Source organism: Rhyacophila brunnea, unplaced genomic scaffold (assembly GCF_057557595.1).
Source record: "Rhyacophila brunnea isolate RB1 unplaced genomic scaffold, BYU_Rbru_1.0 scaffold_2, whole genome shotgun sequence".
Taxonomy (NCBI): Eukaryota; Metazoa; Arthropoda; class Insecta; order Trichoptera; family Rhyacophilidae; genus Rhyacophila; species Rhyacophila brunnea.
The window spans coordinates 130921-153665 of NW_028232859.1; the positions used below are offsets into that span (position 1 = coordinate 130921).

The following is a 22745-nucleotide window of genomic DNA, read 5'->3' on the forward strand; positions in this document are numbered from 1 at the left end:
TAATTCATTCATTATGAACATCATTACTCATTTTGAATTGAGAAAATGAATGGTTGATGTTTTTTTGTTTGTATCGGCGGTCATCGTCTACAGCGCTCTATTCCTCTTTCTGTCATAGATCCCATCCCCACACACTTACGATACATTCGTTATTTTTTATTTAACAACCAAAATATTCACTAGAAATAATTTATATGGCAGAACAACGTTTGCCGGGTCAGCTAGTATTATAATAAAAATACACCCACTATTGCCTACTCACACTTATGCAGGACCAGGTATCTGCTACGGTGTCCCCGGTCCAGCATTGGTACATGTGGGTAAAATGTGCATCGCACGATGTTGCACGTGCAAAGCTGCCTACAGATGTACTTATTATTCAGCTTCCTTATGAATTTTGAAAATCATAACTGGCAATCGCAATATAATATAAACATTGCTTTGATTTTAAAGGGGCCACCCAATTTGGACCCCAGAAGTATCGTTGTATTGTACTATGTAGGAAGAGCCAAAACTAACATAGAGCATTAGGGTTGGGCCAAGAAATAAGAATCAAGGATGGGCAAACGGTACAAATAAAATATATAATTAATTTATACTTAACAAAGTCAATGTATTGTGGCAGGCATGTGTAACATGAATATGTAATTGAATATTAATTAAAGAATGATGGTGGGGACTGTCCCCTCGGTCTCTTGAGGTAGAGCCGCCCCTGGATATGTCCATCAGACTCATACCCACCCGGCCGATAGGTGTTGGACAATCGCTTCATTGGACAGAAGGGTCTGATCTCCGACCTTTTCTCCAGTATAAATACTGAAATCAAACACGTACCCTGAGAAGACTCGCAAAGTTTATAAAATTTTATGCCGAACCGGGCGCGCTTATTGCGGTTAAATTTCACATATGAAAGATACCCCGGAACTTCATTAAACTTTCATCTGGTGAAATGTTTATAAACTTCTTGAAATTTATGCCTCAAATGATCTATAAGAAGGTGAATCTTTTTAGATCGATCTCCCGGTGCTGCTATTGCATCATCAGCAAAATGCAGATTCCACCAAAAATGGAGCTTCACCAAAATAATCCTAGAGCGACGACTAGCCACTAGCCATTTGACTGAGTGACAGGTTTACATAAATAAAACAAAACCACGACAATATAATTTAAAAAAGTGTATAATTTAAAATAATTAATTAATTTAATTGTTTATTATATTACAATAAACATATCAATGGGCCCATATGTACATATTATATCTTGTTAACTGATACTGAGGTATTTAAACATTGGATTAAATATGGTTTAATATTTACTTACAAGAATATACAATACAAATAATATTTATAATACTTATTCTAAGAAACCGGTCCTAATTTATTGTTGTTAATGTTAATAATGTGGAACAAATATATTTTTTTTTTTTTTTTGACCATGTCCGATCCTAATAGGATCATATGGGCCTCTACAGAGTAGAGGTTTGTATTAACAGATTTTGTTTTTACGAGAAATGGATGTCAGCCACTTGCTCAACCTATTAGGTCCATACCCTGACTCACACACAAATTGAAAAACAATATGTGTACTTGCCAGACCCAGGATTCGAACCTGGGACCCACGGCGTGATAGTCCAACGCTTATGCCGCGCGGCTACCGTTAGCATATTAGTAATAACATAATAATGTGTTTTATTTTAATTAATACACTGTCTTTCGATGGAGAATTGACAGTTAACACCACTAATATGGTATAAATACTCAACAGTAAGTGAAAATATTTTTAAGTAAATAATATTTCTTCAAATTTAAAAAATTATCATCTCTTTTAATTAAGGACCATTAATATTACATATTATTAATTTTACACACCAATATGGTGTACTATTTTCAATATTAACACACTCAGGCACCCAGCGTTTCTGCACAAAAGTTACATGTAAACCCGCAAATTTAGTGTGCGCAATCAGGTCTGCGTATAGATTACGATTAAAAAATCATATCTTTTATGCATTGGAGATAATACCTACAAAGTGTTGGGAAGTGTATAATTTGTATAAAAATAAACAGTGATTTTAAAAACAAGCAGGTCGGAAAAATGAAATCATTTGCAACTGCTCCAAACTGTTGTACTAAGATGAAATAAAACAAAATAAAAATTTCGAAAAGGAACCGCCCATAAACATGTGGAGTGTCTTGAAATGTCAACTTTAATTTTTATTGCATTCAAGAAATTTCAAATGGTGTAACTTCTGTTAGTGTTCACCTATAATATAATACTAGCTGAGCCAGCTGGCTCTCGCCAGTCTGTCTCGCTAGGTCTTGCAGACAGCTTGGCGTCCTAATAAAATGATATTGGATTTTAATAAAATTGTAAAGTATGCAGAGACGGCGCCGTTTGACATGTCGCTGACTTGTCACTTTTACAATTTGCAAGTCGTTACTGTCGATATAAATTTGGCGTCATATGTATAGTCTATTATGGATTTTGGCCTTCAGGATGTCATCTGATATGTGACGTTAAAAAACAAACGTGGCCATCTCCAGTCAATGACTTTTTTGAGATTTTTGGTTGGTATGATTGCTTGTGTTGTTTTATATAATATTATTTAGTTAAGACATGGCTATCTCCTCAATTTCTGCTTCAAAAATTCAAATAAAAGATGTGATTTTTTTCAAACTTAGTCATATCCATTGATTTTTTATATCAAACGTGGTCACATTCGTCTTGGCCAATAACGACGTAGCACTTTTTCAAAATGGCCAATCATGTCGTGGCATTTTATCAAGATGACTCCCATCAGCAAAAAGTTTTCTCTGTGTATACGATGTGCTCTTCAAGTTTTTAAGCAAAATAATTGTCAAAGAATGGAAAATAATCCAAATAAAGTTTGAAATAGTGTCTCCAGATAATGCACGAAAGTTAACCAGATCAAATTATACCATTAAACGTTCAAAGAAGACTGAAAAACGGTAAGTAAATTTTGATTTTCAAACGTTTTACGACAGTTAGCATTTTAGAACCTCAGGGCTGTGCCTTGGCTGTTCATATTTTATGTTCAGTTTTAAAGCTGCATAATATCGTGTAAACTGGTTCAGTCATCTTTATTTTTTTTATATATTTTTATTCAAAAATATTGTTATGTTTGTTTAGTTACCTTTAATTCTAATATCATAAAACTCAAAATAAATTCATAAACCCAATTATAATTTTCAAATTATGAAGTGTTAGTTGTAAATATGAAATAAGTTATACATTTATAATGTTGTTTTTTTCGGGTGCCGGTCGAAATCCCGAAGGGCCGAAATCCCGAATGCCGAAATCCCGAAAGCCGAAATCCCGAATGGCCGGAAGCCCAAAGGCCGAAATCCCGAAAAATAAAAAAATATAAACAGTAATAGTTTTCAACCAGCGGCACCCCAATAGGCGGCGCTTTTTCTAGAGTGTGTAATTTAACAAGATAATTGGAATAGTTATATAAAAAACTATTATTGATTATGGAATGATGCAACAAAATAATTTTCAACCAGCGGTACCCCAATAGGCGGCGCTTTTTCTAGAGTGTGTAATTTAACAAGATAATTAGAATAGTTATATAAAAAACTATTATTAATTATGGAATGATGCAACAAAATAATTTTCAACCAGCGGTACCCCAATAGGCGGCGCATTTTCTTGAGTAAGTAATTTAACAAGATAATTAAAATAGTTATTTAAAAACTATTATTTATTATGGAATGAAGCAACAAAATAATTTTCAACCAGCGGCACCCCAATACGCGGCGCTTTTCCTCGATTGCATAATTTAACAAGATAATTAAAATGGTTATATAAAAACTATTATTAATTATGGAATGAAGCCAGAAAATAATTTTCAACCAGCGGCACCCCAAAAGGCGGCGCTTTTTCTCGATTGTATAATTTAACTAGATGAAAATTATTTTCTTGCTTCATTCCATAATTAATAATAGTTTTTATATAACTATTTTAATTATCTTGTTAAATTACACACTCTAGAAAAAGAGCCGCCTATTGGGGTACCGCTGGTTGAAAATTATTTTTTTGCTTCATTCCATAATTAATAATAGTTTTTATATAACTATTTTAATTATCTTGTTAAATTACACACTCTAGAAAAAGCGCCGCTTATTGGGGTACTACTGGTTAAAAAATATTTTTTGCTTCATTCTATAATTAACAATAGTTTTTAATACTACTATTTTCATTATCTAGTTAAATTATACAATCGAGAAAAAGCGCCGCCTTTTGGGGTGCCACTGGTTGAAAATTATTTTGTTGCTTGATTCCATAAATATTAATAGTTTTTATTATAACTATTTTAATTATCTTGTTAAATTACACACTCTAGATAAAGCGCCGCCTATTAGGGTACCGCTGGTTGAAAATTATTTTTTTGCTTCATTCTATAATTAATAATAGTTTTTAATACTACTATTTTAATTATCTAGTTAAATTATACAATCGAGAAAAAGCGCCCCCTTTTGGGGTGCCGCTGGTTGAAAATTATTTTGTTGCTTCATTCCATAATTAATAATAGTTTTTAATACTACTATTTTAATTATCTAGATTAATTATACAATCGAGAAAAAGCGCCGCCTATTGGGGAACCGCTGGTTGAAAATTAATACTGTTTATATATTTTTATTTTTCGGGATTTCGTCCGGCACCCATTTTAACACAACCCTGTTTGTAAGAATACAAAACAAACCGATCGAATACAAAACAAAACTGTCTATCTCCAATAGTATTTATGTCAAATCCAGATGATACAAAACAAACATAGCCATCTCCAACATAAAATCGTAAATATCTTGTTTATTAAGGATCCGCGATTATTGAGCATTGTTTAAATCGTATTCTTTAAATAAAATATAATCATAAATTAGGAAATTATTAACTCACGGGTTCAAATTAACCACAAAAACAAAAAAGTTGATTTACTCAGTTTCACATGTGATGGAGATGACCACGTTTGTTTTTTAGCGTCACATATCATCCCAGGCTGCTAGACCTAGCATAATACCTGACAATTTGATTGCGATTGAATATAATGTAATAGAAGAAGGTTAGCCATATAAAAAATAAATTTAAACTATTAAGTTATTTTGTTTCATTGTCTAAAAAAATGCTTGCAGCCATAGAATAATATTTAAAAAAATTAAAATTTTAGCGATAATATGTTTCACGCTGCGGGACGTTCATATCGAAACAAATGTTGATAAAAGAAGAAACATATAGATCTGAGAGGAAGTAATTATTAGGTTGGAAAAAAATTCGTCCAGCAGTGTATTGATCTAAACTGATTATGATAATGGCATTATAAATAGGTAGATTATGTATATTATATAGCGATTATTCATAGGACCAAAAAGAGTAGAATCGGCTTAGAGAAGCCTTCATCCAGCAGTGGATTGACCTGGTCTAATGATGATAACGATGAAATGAATATATTATATTGAAATATTTGATAAATGCAGCAATGTATATATGAAACAGGAATGGAATTAGTTTTGAGAGGCCTTCATCGAGCAGTGGATTGATCCTGGTTCATGATAATAATGACGATATAAATGGGTAGGTAAATTTTAATATCACCAATTTTAATAGATATAGCAGTTCATATGACCAATAGGATTATTCATACAACCTTCATCCAGTAGTGGAATGCGAATAAGCATAGTGATACATATTAATTCTTCTATATAACCACGCGAATGGAAATAATGGATAATACGACGTAGACGACTCATAGTGTGATTAGGGTATGAAATTATCATAATTCACTATTTTATTTGCTTATACGCACGACGTAGACGACTCATAGTGTGATTAGGGTATGAAATTATCATAATTCACTATTTTATTTGCTTATACGCACGCATGCATTTTACTTATATTATGTAATAAAATATTTACAATATAAAATGAAATAATATTATATACGTTGTGTAATAATTACCTATAGTAAATGTCATTTTTAATAATTTACCTCCCTAAAAATAATTATGTTTACGTTGTCTTTAAATATAAAAGTTCGAATAAAAATATTTTAGTCTATGTTTGTTATTGTGAATTATTGTGAAGCTGATAAAATAAATGACAGTCGGATAAATGACGAAAAATGCAATTAATAAGATTCTGCGGTACAGTTCTGTTATGAGGTATTCAGCGGAAAACACATTTTGAAAATAGCCGATATGCTAGGTGTGGTTAGGTTAACCTAACAAATAATCCAGTATATCAGCTATTTTCAAAATGTGTTTTTCGCTGTATTCCTCATAACCGAACTGTACCAGTATGGACCTAATAGGTTAACCGAGTGGCTAACATCCATTTATCGTAAACATAAAAAAATCTGTAGTAAATGTGCCGCAGAGGTGGACATGAGATTTTACAACTTTCTTTTTAGACCAAACCAAACCTAACCTGGAGAGTGAAAATAGTTAGTTTTATTACCACATTTCATAATTGGGGAAAGAGAATAATTGACATCAATACTTATAATAAATAAATTTACTTCAGTGGGTCCAATTTCAAACAGTTTGAAAAATGTAAAACTGATCGGTACTATCAAACATAATTGAAAAACGTGAGCAGAATAGTGCATAATATTATTATTTTAAATAACTTAATAATTTGAAAGTCAAGACAACGTACCTATCACAAAATATGTTATATATTAAATCCATTAAAATTTAAATTCAAATACCATCGTTATACATTAATATATACATATCTACGTACTCACCGTAATTACTATATTACTAAATAAACAGTAGATTGATCCAGGATGATGGTGATAATAATAATGAATTGAATAGGTACCTAGGTAAATATTATCACAAATTTGATAACATAATTTGTGAACGAAAGGAATGGAATTACTTTGCTTGAACAGTTTGATGAAGGTTTGGATTGATTCAGGTTTTTGAAACCCACAATGACTGAGAGTTGGCTTATAATGTCGTGGACCTGACAAATACATATATTGTTTTTCACGGTCTAAAAATATAATATCAGATATGAATGTGACCGTAAATAATATACGTCAAGTGTTGCACTAAAATATTGTCATAATGACCAGAAAACCAGAATGATGTTTTAAACCAGGAGCATATGCACTTACCTGTCGTATAACTTCATCAACAGTAGATACACAATAGGTATTTGCTTCACAACTTAAATTAGAAGGGTGACGGTGACACATCATAAACATACAGCTGTCAGATTGATGTGACATCGTATACTTCGCCGGTAATATGAATCTAATATTATAATCTTATATTATCTAATAACAACTTCAAACGATTGAATGTATTATTAGGATAAGTATAGTGTTTTAATATAATATAGGTACACATGTATTAGGTAGTTTTATTTAACCTCTACTGAAAGCGTAATATTATGTTAATTAAGATCGCACCAAATCGCTTGATTGAGAATAATATCCGGATTAAAAATTCACTAAAACATAAACAATTCGCCAAATCACTTGATTGAGAGTAGTATCCGTTTCGAAAAGTCACCAAAACCTAAATAAACATCTCTTGTTTCTAATACAAAGACATTATTTATCATATTGTCATGACAATTGACGGAGTAGCCGCCATTTTGAAATATAATATTTTCAGTGTTGCAAACACATCGAAAAAATAAATTCCCCAATTAATATGTGTTGTAAAAAAAGTCACGTGCCGACGAAAATCTATTGTAAAACAATCAAAATAACCCTAAAATGCAACAAAATTTATCAAATTCCATACTTTTTTACTTGAATAAAGAACGTTTCTCTACTGCATTTTCCATTTAAACCTATTGGAAATAACGAATAAGGCACACAATCGTTCGCAAAAACGGGCACAGCTGTAGGATAATAATATATAGGAGATTATATGGACTCTATGCGGACAATAAAAACCATGCTCGATGAGGCATTATAATATATAAGGATAATTCTACACGGTGGCTGAATTAAATGCTCTTGAGTAATGTAATGATGACATATATGAAATGACGCCAGCATATGAGGGTTAACCACACAGTGGAGTGCAGTAATGCAGGAGGTGGTGCTTGAGTGTTTAATATTTATGACATTGTTCAATGTACATGTTATATTTTATATCTTTTTAGGTAGATGGAAACTGCGGCGAGCGTGCAACTTCCTGTCGTAGGCGGCCTTATACTCCTTCCTGCAGGCGTTGGACTGCAGCTCCAGTATTCGATTTATTTTGTTGACTATCAGGAAAGAACTCAAGAGATCGCATTCAAAGTCATGATGCTTAAATATTGGGGTGTTCGGGGAACCTGAAAAAAATATGCAAAGAGAAACTATTTTAACAGTAGGTACCATAGTAAAACGTAATACACACAAGTAAATGAGAATCTCACTATTAGTGAATACACCATTGTTGTTTCTGTAAACGTAGGTTTCTTATAAATTTAAAAGATATATTGATAATAATCAATTGTTTGAATAGTCAGGTCCAGAAAGTTAATCCTATTATCTACATCTACTTCTAATGTGAATTCAATGTTATCGCGTATCGAGTTGACCTTTTTTATGAACGTATTAAGCTGCCGGACTGTTCCCTTCAAACAAATCGACATGTCATCTACATATCAATGATATTAATACTATCGACCGAGGGTACGTGATGGAATTTGAATATATATCCATTAGAATATGAATGATTATAGAAAATTATATTATTCAGCAAATCGGTTCTTAGCAATTTCGTTTGAAATTTGTCCATGAAAAATTCCGTGAGTCATTGACTCCCCCGATTGTACTGCCTTCAAGTTGGTTGTAAAATTATAAATTAAATGTAAAATAATTGTTATCTACGCATTCTTTAATTAAAGAATTAATTTCTTCCAGCTTGAAAGGATGATTTTTTCTTTTTCTCCAGTCTTGTGTGCTATGTATTTAGTAAAAAGGCTAGTTACATCAGCTAATGATAAAAATTTACAGTTATTTGGTGTCTATGTTTTTGATTGTATTAATCAGGTCATTTGATTGGTCCAGAATTTAAAAGGTATAATTTCAAGCATATTAGTGCAGATGTCGACATTCTATGGTTTTACGGAGAATTTCATTCGGAATCCTTATTGCATGTTATATATTGCTTATCCCATGGCCACCGGATACCATCAGTGGGATTATCAAAAAGTATCATTGAAATATAACATATATCAGAATCATCTGCGAATGAATTTATTAACAATTTAATTTCTTAAAAAATAGCTTATATTTTCATTAAACTCCTCGGTGACATAGCTCAGAAAGCATTGCATAGGTATACGATAGGACATTGACTGTGACCGATTCATATTGAAGAATAACTTACCTTCAAGAGAGGAGGGCTCAACGCTCGCCCCTTGATAATAGACAATTCTGAATGTAGAACGGTTGTTCTTCGGCTCGAACTTTTCGCACCACGCTATAGAGTCCATATTGTATGAAACAGGCTTCATTCGATACTGAAATTAATAAATGAAATGAAACTATAATAAATAAAAAATAGTGACATAATAAAACATATTTTTTTCCATTGGCTTTACAATCCGATGTTGGCTGCCTCAAGAGGTTTTTCAACATATTTTTTAAGAGAAATGGACATTGGTCACTCGCTGAACCTATTAGGACCATGCTCTCTTGTCCAAATAGATATTCAGTTAGACTTGAGCATTTGATTAGAACGGTCGGGTCGAATGGAAAGTAAAATCAAACACAAGTTAACAGAATTTAATATAAATAAGGGAAGTCTGAAAGAAAGAATATTAGGTGGGAAAAAAAGAAAGCCGAGGTATACAGTGTATATATTATTTAGAGCATACATACTGCATAAATTAATATATTATTTATATTAACAGTGAGCAAAAGTGAATAAAATTTATTGTTGCACGGATAGTGCACTTTGTGCGGTGAGTGCGTCAAACGCTGTGAAGCGAGAGGTTGTCCACACTGTTATTTGTTCACACTGTTGCGCGATTTCCAAGACCGCGTGAACGGCAAAAATAATAAAATGGAATGAAACCAAAGAAAACGAAGAAGAAAAGAAACGATGATGAAGAGGAAGTGGTTGGAGAAAAAGAAGAAGAATGGCAGACTGTGACCTCTAGAAAAAAACCCAGAAGAGACTCTGGGATCGCTCCAAAGAGAAACGAAAATATCGTCATGATAGCGACGGGAAGTAAAATACCATTAAAGTTGAAAGTAGCGCAGATGCTGCATAAGGCAGGAGTAAAAGTACAGAAAATTTACAATAAAAATTTAAAGACGTACATCCAAGTAGAGGACGAAAAAAAAGCAGATAAAGTGAAACAAGCTGGAGAACTCAAAGAACTCGGTTTTGTGACCAAAGAGAATTACTCCTGCTCTTATGGAGTAATAAGAAAAGTCGACATTGATACGGACCTCCAAGAACTGCAAATGGAAATCAAAAGTGATGCAAAAGTAATCAACCTTAAGAGGTTGACAAGAAAAAGTGATACAGGAGAGCTGACGAAGACCTCGTCAGTCAGTATTAAATTTGGGGAGAAAATATTGCCAAGAACAATTTACATATATGGCGTCTCTTTTGCTGTAGAACCGTATGTATTCAGGGTTATGCAATGCTACAAATGCTGGCGATATGGGCATATCGCGAACAATTGCGAACGTACAGTAGAAACGTGCCCTAAGTGTGGTGAAAACCACAATACCTGCGAAAAAAATGAGGAAATTACGTGCATCAATTGCAAAGGTAACCACGCGGCAAACAGCCAAAAATGCCCAAAGTGGCAAGAGGAAAAGAATTGCAAAGAAGCAATGAAAAAAATGAACATACCTTTCAAGGAAGCAAAAAAAAATATGTTAAATAATAGCTATGCTGACATATTAAAACAAAAAAAAAATCGTGGGAAGAGATGAAAGCGAGAAAATTCAAAAAATTAAGGAAAACAAAAAGAAAGAAGAAGTGGTGGTAGAAGCTTCAGGCTCAACAATAATAGCTACAGGTAGCAGCGTAAAGCCTACAAAAAATAAGAAAAAGTCAAAGGGGAAGACAGAGGTTAATGCGATGGGAGAAATAATGAAAGTCTTGCTGAAAGGGGAGACTGGCAGCAGATCATTAAACAACTAATAATTAAAGCAGTGGACTGGGTATGCAAACACTTCAAAGAAGGACATTTAGGGGAAATTCTAAGGGAGGTTCTGCAGCAAAATGGATAGTAAAAAACAAATTAGGATTTTACAATGGAATGCCAGAAGTATGAAGCAAAAAAAGGATGATATAGAACTCTACTTAATAAGACAAAAAATATCAATAGCATTAATCTCAGAGAATTGGCTGAGGTCTGAATTAGACTATCTGAAATTCAATGATTACACGATGTATAGAAAAGACAGAGGGGATGGATACGGAGGAGTAGCGATTCTGGTGCATAAAACACTGGCGTCTAAAGAAAAGACCCTACAAGGCCTTCCAACTGAACTGGAGGCATGTCAAGTGGAAATCAGAGGGACACAAAAATTAAAAACAGTGAAAGCAATATATTGTAAACCCAATATTACCATTCGGAAAAACGCATGGAGCAGGCTCTTCGATCAAATGGGAGAGGGATCAATTATGGGTGGGGACTTCAATGCACACCACCCAATGTAGGGATCATACACTTCGAGACGCAAGAGGAGAGGATGTCGCAGACGTATGCCTTGACTTAGTAGCGATTAACAATGGTCAAAGTACCAGGGTCGCCCCTCCAAATCAGAGAGGAGCGGCACCGGATATAACATTTATCTCCAATGAGTTGGTACTGGAAACCGAATGGAAAATAGACTCCGATACAATGGGCAGTGACCACTTACCCATTATTATCGAGTTTGTGGAAAATCAATGCCAAACAGAAATTATCCCAAGAAGAAATTACCCTAAAGCAAACTGGGAACAATATCGAGAAATTATCTCAAATGACATAGACACACTTACAGAACCTACCAGAGATGTACAAGTAGAGTATGATAAATTGGAGGCAATATTGAATAATGGGGCAAATTCAAGCATTCCGAGACTCAAAGTATGCAGTCACCCAAACTTTAGACCAAAACCATGGTGGAACTCCGAAGTATCAAAGGCAATCGCTGAGAGAAGGCTTGCCTACACTCGCTTCAAAAAAATCAGTTCAACAGAAAACTACCTAGAACTAAAGAAAAGGCAAGCCACAACTCGAAAAGCAATCTTAAAAGCCAAAAGAGAAAGTTGGAAAGCATTTTGTGACTCCGTCAACTCGGAGACTTCCTACTCAGAAATGTGGAGAAAAATGAGTTGGATGAAGGGCAAATCGGGAAACAAATTCAAAAATCAACTGGATGAAAGCATGGCGTCACTCCTCCTTCAACAACTAGCAAGTAAAAGTGATGAAACGAAGGAAGAAATCGCAGAATAGGAAACAAATAATCCTAATGATAAAATGAATGAAATTCTTACAGTGGCGGAACTAAGATCAGTAATCAAAAATAAAGACACTGCCCCCGGCATGGATGAAGTTTCATATTCCATGATCGCTCAGCTACCAGAGACCGGAAAAAATAAACTAGTGGAGATATTCAACTTAATCATGGAAACCGGCAAAGTCCCAAGGCAATGGACGGAAACGATGATCATCCCAATCTTAAAACCAGGGCGAGACCCTACCCTGGTGTCGTCAGTCAGACCAATTGCACTCATATCATGCATGTGCGAAATGTTCAACCAGATGATTGCACGAAGAATCGAATGGTTTGCAGAGAAAAAACAACTATTTCATCACAATACTACGGGTTTCAGAAGGCAAAAGTCGACTCTGGAGAACATAGGCAACCTAGTACTAGACATCAATGCAGCACAGGTCAAAAACGAAGTAACTCTGAAAACATTCCTGGACATCCAGGATGCGTATAATAATGTTCAGGTGAAAGAAGTGTCGAGGGTGTTGAATGAATGGGGAATCGGTGGGAAAATCGTTAAATATCTTAGGCAGTATTTAAATGAAAGAAAAATCACCATTTGCATTAATAATGAAAGGAAGAGTACGGTATGCTCAGGAGGCCTTCCGCAAGGAGACCCCCTATCCCCATTACTATTCAACATTCTTACAACTGACATATTAAAGTTAATAACAAGGGTCAACATTGTACAATATGCAGATGATTTCGCACTTTTTTGTTCGGGAAAAAGAGCAGAAGAATGTCAAAGGTTAATGCAGAGAAGTCTTGACGAAATGAAATTATTATTGGAAACTCGAGGCCTTAAAGTAGCTCCCAACAAAACTAAGGTGGTACTTTTTGCCAGAGGCAAGAGACAAAACCAGCTTAATTTAAAAATCGACGGCACTATAATAGAAAGAGTAGACACTTATAAATTTTTAGGTATGAACCTGGACTATAGACTAACGTGGAAGCATCATATTAGTCATTGCGCGAACAGCCTAATACAACCTCTGAACATACTTAAAGTACTGGCGGGAGGTGGGTGGGGCGTGCACCCCATTCATATGAGAAGGTTATACACAGCACTCATTAGAAGCCGATTAGATTACAGGAGCATGTTTTACCACTCCGCTGCCGAAACTAATTCGGTGAGGCTAGACCGCATCCAGTCCAAAGCATTAAGAATATGTGGAGGATTTATCAGGACAACTCCTATTCACATGCTACAAGCGGAACTCAGCGTACCTCCACTGGATGTCAGGAGATGGGCACTGGCTACCAAGACATGGATGAAGTGGAAATCTATAATAGATAACCCCATATTGGCAAAGGTGAAACTCCTATACGAGCTCGTGGAAAGCAATACATACTATGAGAAACGAAAGCTCCCATTACTGGTAGGAATCCGTAAAGCCACAGAAAGTTGGGAGGTATTAAATACAAAATGCCTAGGTATGTATTCGCTGAAGAGGCCAGTTGGTACCTACAACCTCAGCTCTGTTATCAAACTAGAGGTCAAAGGAATAGACAAACCAAAACGGAGCATAGTATCCGATAAAGCAAGAGAGCGCGTCGAAAAAATGCTGACAGAGAGGTAGGCAGGATGGATCCACCTTTATACAGATGGATCCAAAGATGAGAATAGAGCAGGAGCAGCTCTTGTGATACCAGAAGTAGGTATAAACAAGAGCTGGAAGCTAAACCCAGCAATACCAATAATGACGGCGGAACTTATCGCGATAAACGAAGCAATTAAATACACTTTAAGCGAAGATTTCTCGGCGCAATCCGCTGTCATTTTAACAGACTCCAAAAGCGCTTTACAACATCTTGCCGCAGCAACTCGCTCACATAACAGTAAAACCATAGCATACTACATCCTTGACCAGATCGACGCCAAGAAAAATAGAGGAGGAGATCTATGCCTTCAATGGATCCCATCGCACATGGGCATTGAGGGCAATGAAAGGGCAGATGATCTGGCAAAGGAAGCCGGCCATTCAGGGGTACCATATCAGTGGATACCAGAAAACCTGGACTGGAATGAGGCTATAAAGAAAATGTGCCATAGTATGTGGATAGATTTTCACCATAGGGCATCATTAGAAAAGGGGAAATGGAGTAAGTCTATCCTACCATCACCACGAGAGGTGCCCTGGTTTGTAGAGTCTTCTTTGACCAGGAATGAGCTTAAGTTAATACTGAGGCTAAGAACAGGGCACACCATGGGCAAAAGATTTGATGTCCTCATGGGAAGAAGCGAATCGCAGCTCTGCGATGAATGTCATGTTTTAGAGGACATTGTACATATAGCGTTGCAATGCCCCAAATATGAAATTCACAGAGTACAGCTGCGAATTGCGGATATCTATGAGAATGTCGACGAATTGAAGGGTGTCCTGGCGGTGGGTAAGACGGAAGAGCTAGGCAAAATTGTAAAGTTATTTAACAGAATAGAAGTGAGGACCTGATCGAGGGATCCCCTTCTAGAAGAGAAGAGGCGATATGACAGCGAGTCGCAGTCAAAGCCTCGGTAAAATCACAAAAAAAAAAAAAAAAAATATTGAAAAGCAACATATTTGCAGACATTAGCACTGCGAGCGCAAATTATGGAGTTTCCTGTTTTAAAAAAAGTACCCTAGAAAATATGACACAAATTATCAGATAAATATGAAGTGAAGACTAATTTACACTTAAAAATGTTTTAATTGGGTTTGATTTCTCAAATCGTTAACATTTCCATGTCTATGTCCAGGACTTTGATAAGTGAATAATAGTGACATTTTCTACAGACGATAAAGCGCAATAAATAATTTTATCTTTTTACAGTTTATACTTTATAACACAAAGTTTATTCAATATTTAAGGCTTCGAACTGAAATTTTAGCTACACTCACCCACTACATTAGTGAGGGAAAGTGAAAATAGATGAAGGGTAGTCTCTTGTTTAAAAAATGATACAAAAAAAGCACACCCTCGACCTGAAAGGAACATTTTGGGAAGACAGACAACGCCGTTGGCAGAATATGTACAGGAAAGGAAGGAGGTGTCGATGCTCACCCAAAACTTGCTGGACCCTTTGGGTAGAGGGTTGATTTCGATTCTCTCCTTAGATATTCCCAGCAGAACCTCTGTGTTGGAACGCACGCGGTTGACTACGTGCACGCGGAACGATTGATAAAGCGGCGCATCCACGTCCTGCTCGTGCAGTTTCATTCGTCGAAGCGCCGCACTCTCCTGCGGGGAAGGGGACAGCGACTGCAACCGCGACTGCACTTCGCCTGCCGGGGTAACAAAATCATTTCAAGTAAACTTTGTATTTTTAAATTAAGGTTATCACATACTAGCAGAGCCAGTTGTCTCACCGGGTCTCGCAGACAGCTTGGCGTCATATCGACATGCGGTAGATTTTATTATAATTGTGAAGTAAATCTAAAAATGACATATTCGGCGATGGCACCGTAGTTTTCCCATTGGGATGAACTTTCTCACCTCAGACAGTTGGACATTTTACTGATTTGTCACTTTTACGATTTGCAAGGCGTTACTGCCATTATAAATTTGGGGTCATATGCATAGTCATTTAGCTATTTGGGATTTTGGCCAAATGCTATTTCAGCCATTTGTGATTTCGGCCTTCGGAATGTCATCTGACACCTCCTCATGCTGCTCGGCTTAGCAGAACAGCTGGCAATCGCCGATTGCTACTACTGATATTTTGATACAATATGTGTGTAGGTAAATAAATGTTTCATTATATCACGTGCATTTAAATATGATAATTTATACATCTCAAACATTCGAATATAAACCCCCCTTAGGGAAAAGAAGAAAGTTAGCCATGTAAAAAATTTATTTAAACATTAATTTGTTCCATTGTCTGTAAAAAAAACAGCTGCTTGAAGCCATAAAATATATTAACACGCTCGGTACCGCAAATGAGAATTCTCATGATATCAATAATTACGTTGAGTACCGCGCATGAGAATTCTCGTTTTGGCGCGCGTTTTTAAATTAATATGTTTACAGTGACATCTATGTATTTTCTACGAAAACATTTGACAAGCCCTGTTACATTATAAAATTCAGTACCGACTGGTATAGATAAAACTTCGATATCTGTTTTACCTTCTGTACCTACGACTGGCTCATGACACAGTGTACTAGTGTACTTTATTACGGTTTATTGAATATTTTTATATGCCAGGACTCCAAATCATTTCGTATTACGAAATTCGAATTAAAGGTATGGTTTTATATGAAAATAATGTATATGGGACTCTTTTTTCATGAGAATTTAGATTTACGACGAATCTATGCATGTTCTTATTAACGAGGTTCTACTGTATACCTTATTTATTATGTCCATTGGTTCCACTAGAAAATTAAGCCAGTCACAGTTGTGACCCTAAAAGGCTGTCTCATTGTCTTTTCTTTTGCACATAATATTATGTGAGATTTGAATTGTGCGTGACAAATATGAATTAAGGGTTTTGGAGACCTGCAGGAGCGCTGCTTGTGTCATGGGCAGAATCCCGAGGGGGCAGGTTGTCCACCAACACAGACACCGTCCGGGTGGCCTCCTCTCCGAATGTCACACTCGAGCTCGTCCTTTGAACGCCTCTGCCGTTTTTATTAACGATACCTGAATAAAATACAAATTTCAATTTGACTTTATTAGTTTTGACAATGGCAACGATGATCTCCTCCCCGACGAAGTGTGCGAATCCCGAAAAGGTGAGGTGTCCATCTTGGCTAATTTTTTATGGATAACGATTGCAAGCTCACTCAAGTCAGCCGATACTTATTTGTCAGTATCGCAAAAGATCATCACAAAGTGGTTATGTTTTATCAATGCCTTACAACTGGCGAAAACCATCACCTAATAAAGTAAAAGTCAACAGATATCCCGAAATCACTGAAATAATAAAATTTAATGTACTGAATAATGAATTGACATACGCGATACCCTACTTCTATAGGTAAACAACTCAAAATTTCAAAGTTTTGAGTAAATAATGCCATTTGACGTAGAAGGGTCTTTTCTTTATAAATCAACAAAAAAAATATTCAAAAACTTCTTCAACGGGTCGTAAAATCGAATAACCCTTTCTGGGATTAATCATCAATTATAAACGGGAATGTCTAGGTTACTGAAAAATTTCATCATGCAATGCTATGTTTATTTGAACTAAATAAAAAATAAACACATTTACTTCAAAAACCAAGGCTCATTGAAATGACAATTTGTGCAAAATTTTCAAACGCCATTATCTTAGAATAAGATATTTTGAGTTCTTTCCCTATGGTATAGTTACTATGTTTTCTAATATTCTTCTCTGCACTTTGATATGAGTTACCCTGGTAGAAATTCCCGAGATTTTACATAATATTAGAAGGGTTTGGCCAAACAAAAAAGATTGGGAATCACAATCGTAGTACAGACCGAAGGTATAGATGGAAATTGAATTTACTTATATGGGTTTTGTCCACTTTTGACTACATTGGTCGGTTTTTTGTTTTTTTTGCATTTCAGCACCTTAAATCAATCAATATGCATACTAAAATTAGATTTCTATCGAGTACCATTTACAGATTTTACCTATTAATTTTTTAAATATTAGTGCCTATGTATTTTGTGCAGTCATAACCGAGTGCAAAACACTCACCTCTAATGTTCGCCACGCCCTCTTGACTCTTTGGTTTCTCTTTGGAATCAAAGGTAGCCGATCGGCTACGCGCAGTGTGGTCGACAGACTTGGCGTCGTCGGGCGACGTGATGGCGTTGAAGCCTCCCTTTTCCGGTATGGAGCTGGTGTGGGCTTCAGAATTTTTGGTTAAAGTATACGTTTTGAGATCCACGAGACCCAAGCAGGTCAGACCGAACTTGGAGCAGGGCTCTCTCGAGTCCAAGCACGGAAAGTCCCAGTCCACCTCACCGTCATCCTCAGATATGCAAAGTCCATAGTTGGAGACAGGTCCGAGTGTCGCTTCCGGATGAGCTATGCTGAAATATTTTTTAATATCGTTCAGAACTGGGGCAGGGTGCATACATATTAATGTGATAGATGACAAGACGTGACAATTAATTGTGATAGCTATTCACCCTTCAAAATTAGCATGATCCATCCAATCTGAAATCAATCTTAACGGTGCCCGAACACGAGAAATTCTCATGTTAGAACAAGTACTTGGAAACACTATATTAAGGCATCTATAGAAAATTTCTGGTATTAAATGGGTTTAGAAATAAGTTCGCTACAGGTGAATATATTAGATAACACGGATTCTTACCAATATTGGATTTTAAATATTTTTTTTAAATTTTCGTTTGTGACATCTGTTGCTTGAATCTTTGGTCCAATATTTAATAAAATTGACAAACGATAAATGAAGTAGGGAGTAAGATCATGGTAACGCGCGTGCTTGAACATTTTATAAATGCTTTTAAAAATTAATAAATATAAAAAATCTTAACACCACTTCACATGGACGTACTGAAATATGACTATATTCTAAAACATTAGAGCAAGAAGTTTAAAAGAATACTATTTTATGTAATAAAAATACTTTATGCAGTCATCAAATGTTTAAAATAAATATAAAGGATAATAAGGCTTCAAAATTATGTAAATAGATTATCTACAACGTTTAAGGAATGTCCAGGATCATGCTTTGAAAATAGCATAAAAGCTCCATTTTGACGTACGCTGAGCATGCCCCCCCCTTAACATGACAATTAATTGTATTAAAATGACCAAACTGGTCTTTGAGTATGAAATACTTGCTTAATATAATAAATAATATAAAGGATTGTTTAGATTTAGGTCATAAATGAGGTTCCAATTAAACATATTGTGTTCTTTTCGGGTAGAAGAGCCTCTGTAGATTTATCGACCCTTGACAAAAATCATCTCTTTTTCAGTAATTATAAAGAAAATTAGCATCTTCACACTTAAGCAGAGCATATGGGCCTCCACAGAGTACAGGTTATATTGAGAGATTTTTTTTATGAGGCCATTTTTTTATCCATCCCATCACATTGCGTCCTTTCCTTGCACTGAATTAAATACACATTGAAAAAACAACATGCAATTTTGACCAGAACATGGGTGCAGTATTTCAGTATAATAGGATGAAATAAAATAAGGCAAATAGGTATAGATCCACCAGTATAAGTTGTCCGGTGAGTTAGGGCGCCACATGCTAACATTTTACATATCATTCAATACATTATGTGATGACCTTAGTTCAAAATTCGAACACCGGTCAATTTATGATGGTATACCTATCTATACATTACCTGTATTTATAACATGTAAACCCTATTAGCTCTTCAATCTTGGCACTTGCTATAACACACACGTGGATAGGATAATTCCGCAACTCTTCTGGCATCATAGTCATGAATATTTTAAAAGTCTTGGTAGGTAAACCCAGTTGTGCGGTTCCGTCAATTTTGGCATACGTCAGATACTGGCTCTGCGGAAGGAAAGGACATTTGTCTAGCAGGTCGCTCAGCAGAGACCGGCGCTGCCGTCCGCCGCATGATTTCAGCGAATCTATTTTGATTTCTTTGCGTATGAATGGCTGCTCTCTTTCTTGACCGGCCGCAAGGCTGGGAGGATTTTCCCATTTAACCATTTTTATTCTGGCAGCTTTCCTCTGGGCTTGATCCATTTTCTCCAATCTTTGAGCAGTGTTGGATCTTTGCCTTGAATTAATAAAAATAAATTACTGCAAAGTACTTGAGCATAATATTACCATATAGATCTAATTTAACCGCATGAAGTATCGCTACACAACAATTGACAATATCTAAAGTAATCTGTCTCTAACCAATTGATCATATTTGAGTTAAGAATTAACCTGTGCATTCCAAATTCCATGTCATGTTGCAAGTCATAGCTTTCTGTCAACGGATCGATGTCGTCATCGTCGCTCACGTCCATTTCTGGATAGCAATCGAACTCCATGACCCGCTCTCGCTCGTACTCGTCGTCACTCGTGTCTTCGCAATTCTTTAGGGGTGACGAAGACTGCTCTATCTTGCCCTTGTCCAACATACTTTTAGCATGCAAGAGTCTCGGAAAATCTTCGCCTATCATAACAATTTCACACATTCCTGTATCGTCGGTGGATATAAAGGAATTTCGTATATGCGACAGCAACCAATGTTTATTGTCATAGGTAGCCATTATCATAGGCAATCGAACTAGTCGATCAAATCTTCAAATCAAATATTGAGAAATTTGTCGTCAACGAGCTTAATTTACATGTTTACTCTGATAAGTGACATTGCAAATAATGAGATATTTGAAATTACTTCACTGTTTAATAATGACAATAAATAATAAAATGTATGATAGGTGTACAGTTAAGTTCTCCGTTCTCCATGCCGAGACCAATAATTATTGACGACAGATAAGATAATAATTAGTCAAGACCAAACGTCACTTGAGACTAATGTTACCATATTTTTGTCACTAAAATAAGTACGCGGCCAAGTGTATCTGAATACTTTGAACAAGGTGATACACGGTCCTGCAATTATAATATTTCGACAAAAGTACATGAGGGTATTAAAGGATTCAAAATGATAAATTTCCCGTGTACTTTCAAAAATACTCATATCTACACCTTTCATAGAAAAAGATGGCAGCACCGCCTGGTTTCATCTTTGGGATTTGTTTGTCCGTCAATAACCATAGCAACTCCTTGTAGCATAGATAGGGTAGAGCAGCCATATTCAAAGAAGATACTTGGTATCGGTATTCGTATATATTGATACATAAAAAAATCGACACAATTTTGTTGCAATAACATGCCTCTCGCAGTGACGTCCCGTGGGGGTAGGCAGATTAAGCGTCGCTTGGGGGCGGCAGATATTCGAAGGGCGGCAAATCGAGGAGAATCATTTGGTATTATATAGAAATAGCTACCTAAACTTAGTTATATTATAACCTGATCGTTGGGATGTTTTGTTCCGGATGCTTTTTTTTATTATTACCCAGTAGGTACTCGCAGCGATTTTAGTATGATGTCACCACGCTCCGCTTGTGATTTTTTTATTTTATTTTTGACCGCACGGTTTCGTATGCAAATGCTAATAAACTTGGCACCTAGACACATTATGAATAGTTTTATAAATGTAAAACACCACAAACGAATAATAAATCAGTCATAATAATATAATGTCATTTACTCAGATTAAAAAGTTCCTTTCATAACAGTGGTAGGTATACTGCGCAAAAGCCAATAATTATGTCGCGCCATAGTTATTAAAAGAAAATAATATTATATACTTATTATAATATCAACGTTGGTAACGAAACAAGGAGAATTTATGGTAGAGATTTATAGGTAGATACATACCGTATTTTTTAATTTAACCAAATATTTTTGCCAGTCACTCGCGAGATTTAAAAGTTGCCGGATGTACCTATTGCAAATAGATACCTATTCATAATGATTATTAATCCTTATTGACATTTGACATAATCAATTAGTATTCGTGCATATAATAGGTATTTACGTTAAGTACCAGCTAATTGTAATAAAAATGTACACTAGTAGGTATCTACCTAGATTATATCATATTTATCGTGCTGTGAATACAATACTGTGCAATACCTTCTTTTAAGTCGTTTTTTTTGTAAAAATATTTTTTGCTGATAATAGTGTGGATTTGTAGTTTATTTCAATCATCAACGGTTGAATGTTGAGACTATTAATTAATAGTGTATTTATGATTAAATTTAAGTTTATATTAAAAAAATAATGAGGAAAATTATTTTGTTTACATGTTGTAGGGTACAACAATAATATCATAGAAAAAATGGTGTGAAAATAATACATCTGCGTAGGTATTACTAAATGATACAAACCAAATGTGTCAGACATATCAACCAAATGGCATCTCAGACTCTGGTGATTTGGGTAAGTAGTGTCTAACTATTATTATATTTATTCTCTTATTTATTTATTGATATCTAAATTTAATTTTGTATGTTTCAGCTTAGTGGTAGGTGTATATTTTATTGGCTGACAGGGCTCTAGCCTGGGGCCCGGGCTCGATAAGTGAGATAAACATATATCACAAATTTGCTCTAATAGCAAAAAATTCGCCTGCGGCGCTATTTTCCTTCAATAATGATATTATTTAAAATTATGTGGTTACACAATACAATTTATAATTGTGTAGCGATATTCAAAAACTCCATAATTCAAGTGTATGTATTAAAATATACAAAAAAAACACTAAATATACACATAGATT

At 35.3% G+C, this 22745-nt stretch overlaps 1 protein-coding gene across 1 annotated transcript; it reads right to left on the minus strand.

Moving 5' to 3' along the window:
- Nucleotides 1–839: 839 nt before the first annotated feature.
- Sin1 (SAPK-interacting protein 1) lies at nucleotides 840–21175 on the minus strand. The gene is made up of 7 exons (XM_085947024.1): nucleotides 20336–21175; nucleotides 19770–20180; nucleotides 18136–18473; nucleotides 16968–17111; nucleotides 15527–15747; nucleotides 9366–9498; nucleotides 840–8322 (listed from the first exon to the last, which is right to left on the minus strand). Exons 1-7 carry the CDS (start codon nucleotides 20668–20670, stop codon nucleotides 8135–8137), a joined length of 1770 nt encoding a protein of 589 aa, XP_085803150.1. The 5' UTR covers nucleotides 20671–21175; the 3' UTR covers nucleotides 840–8134.
- Between the last annotated feature and the right edge of the window lie 1570 nt (nucleotides 21176–22745).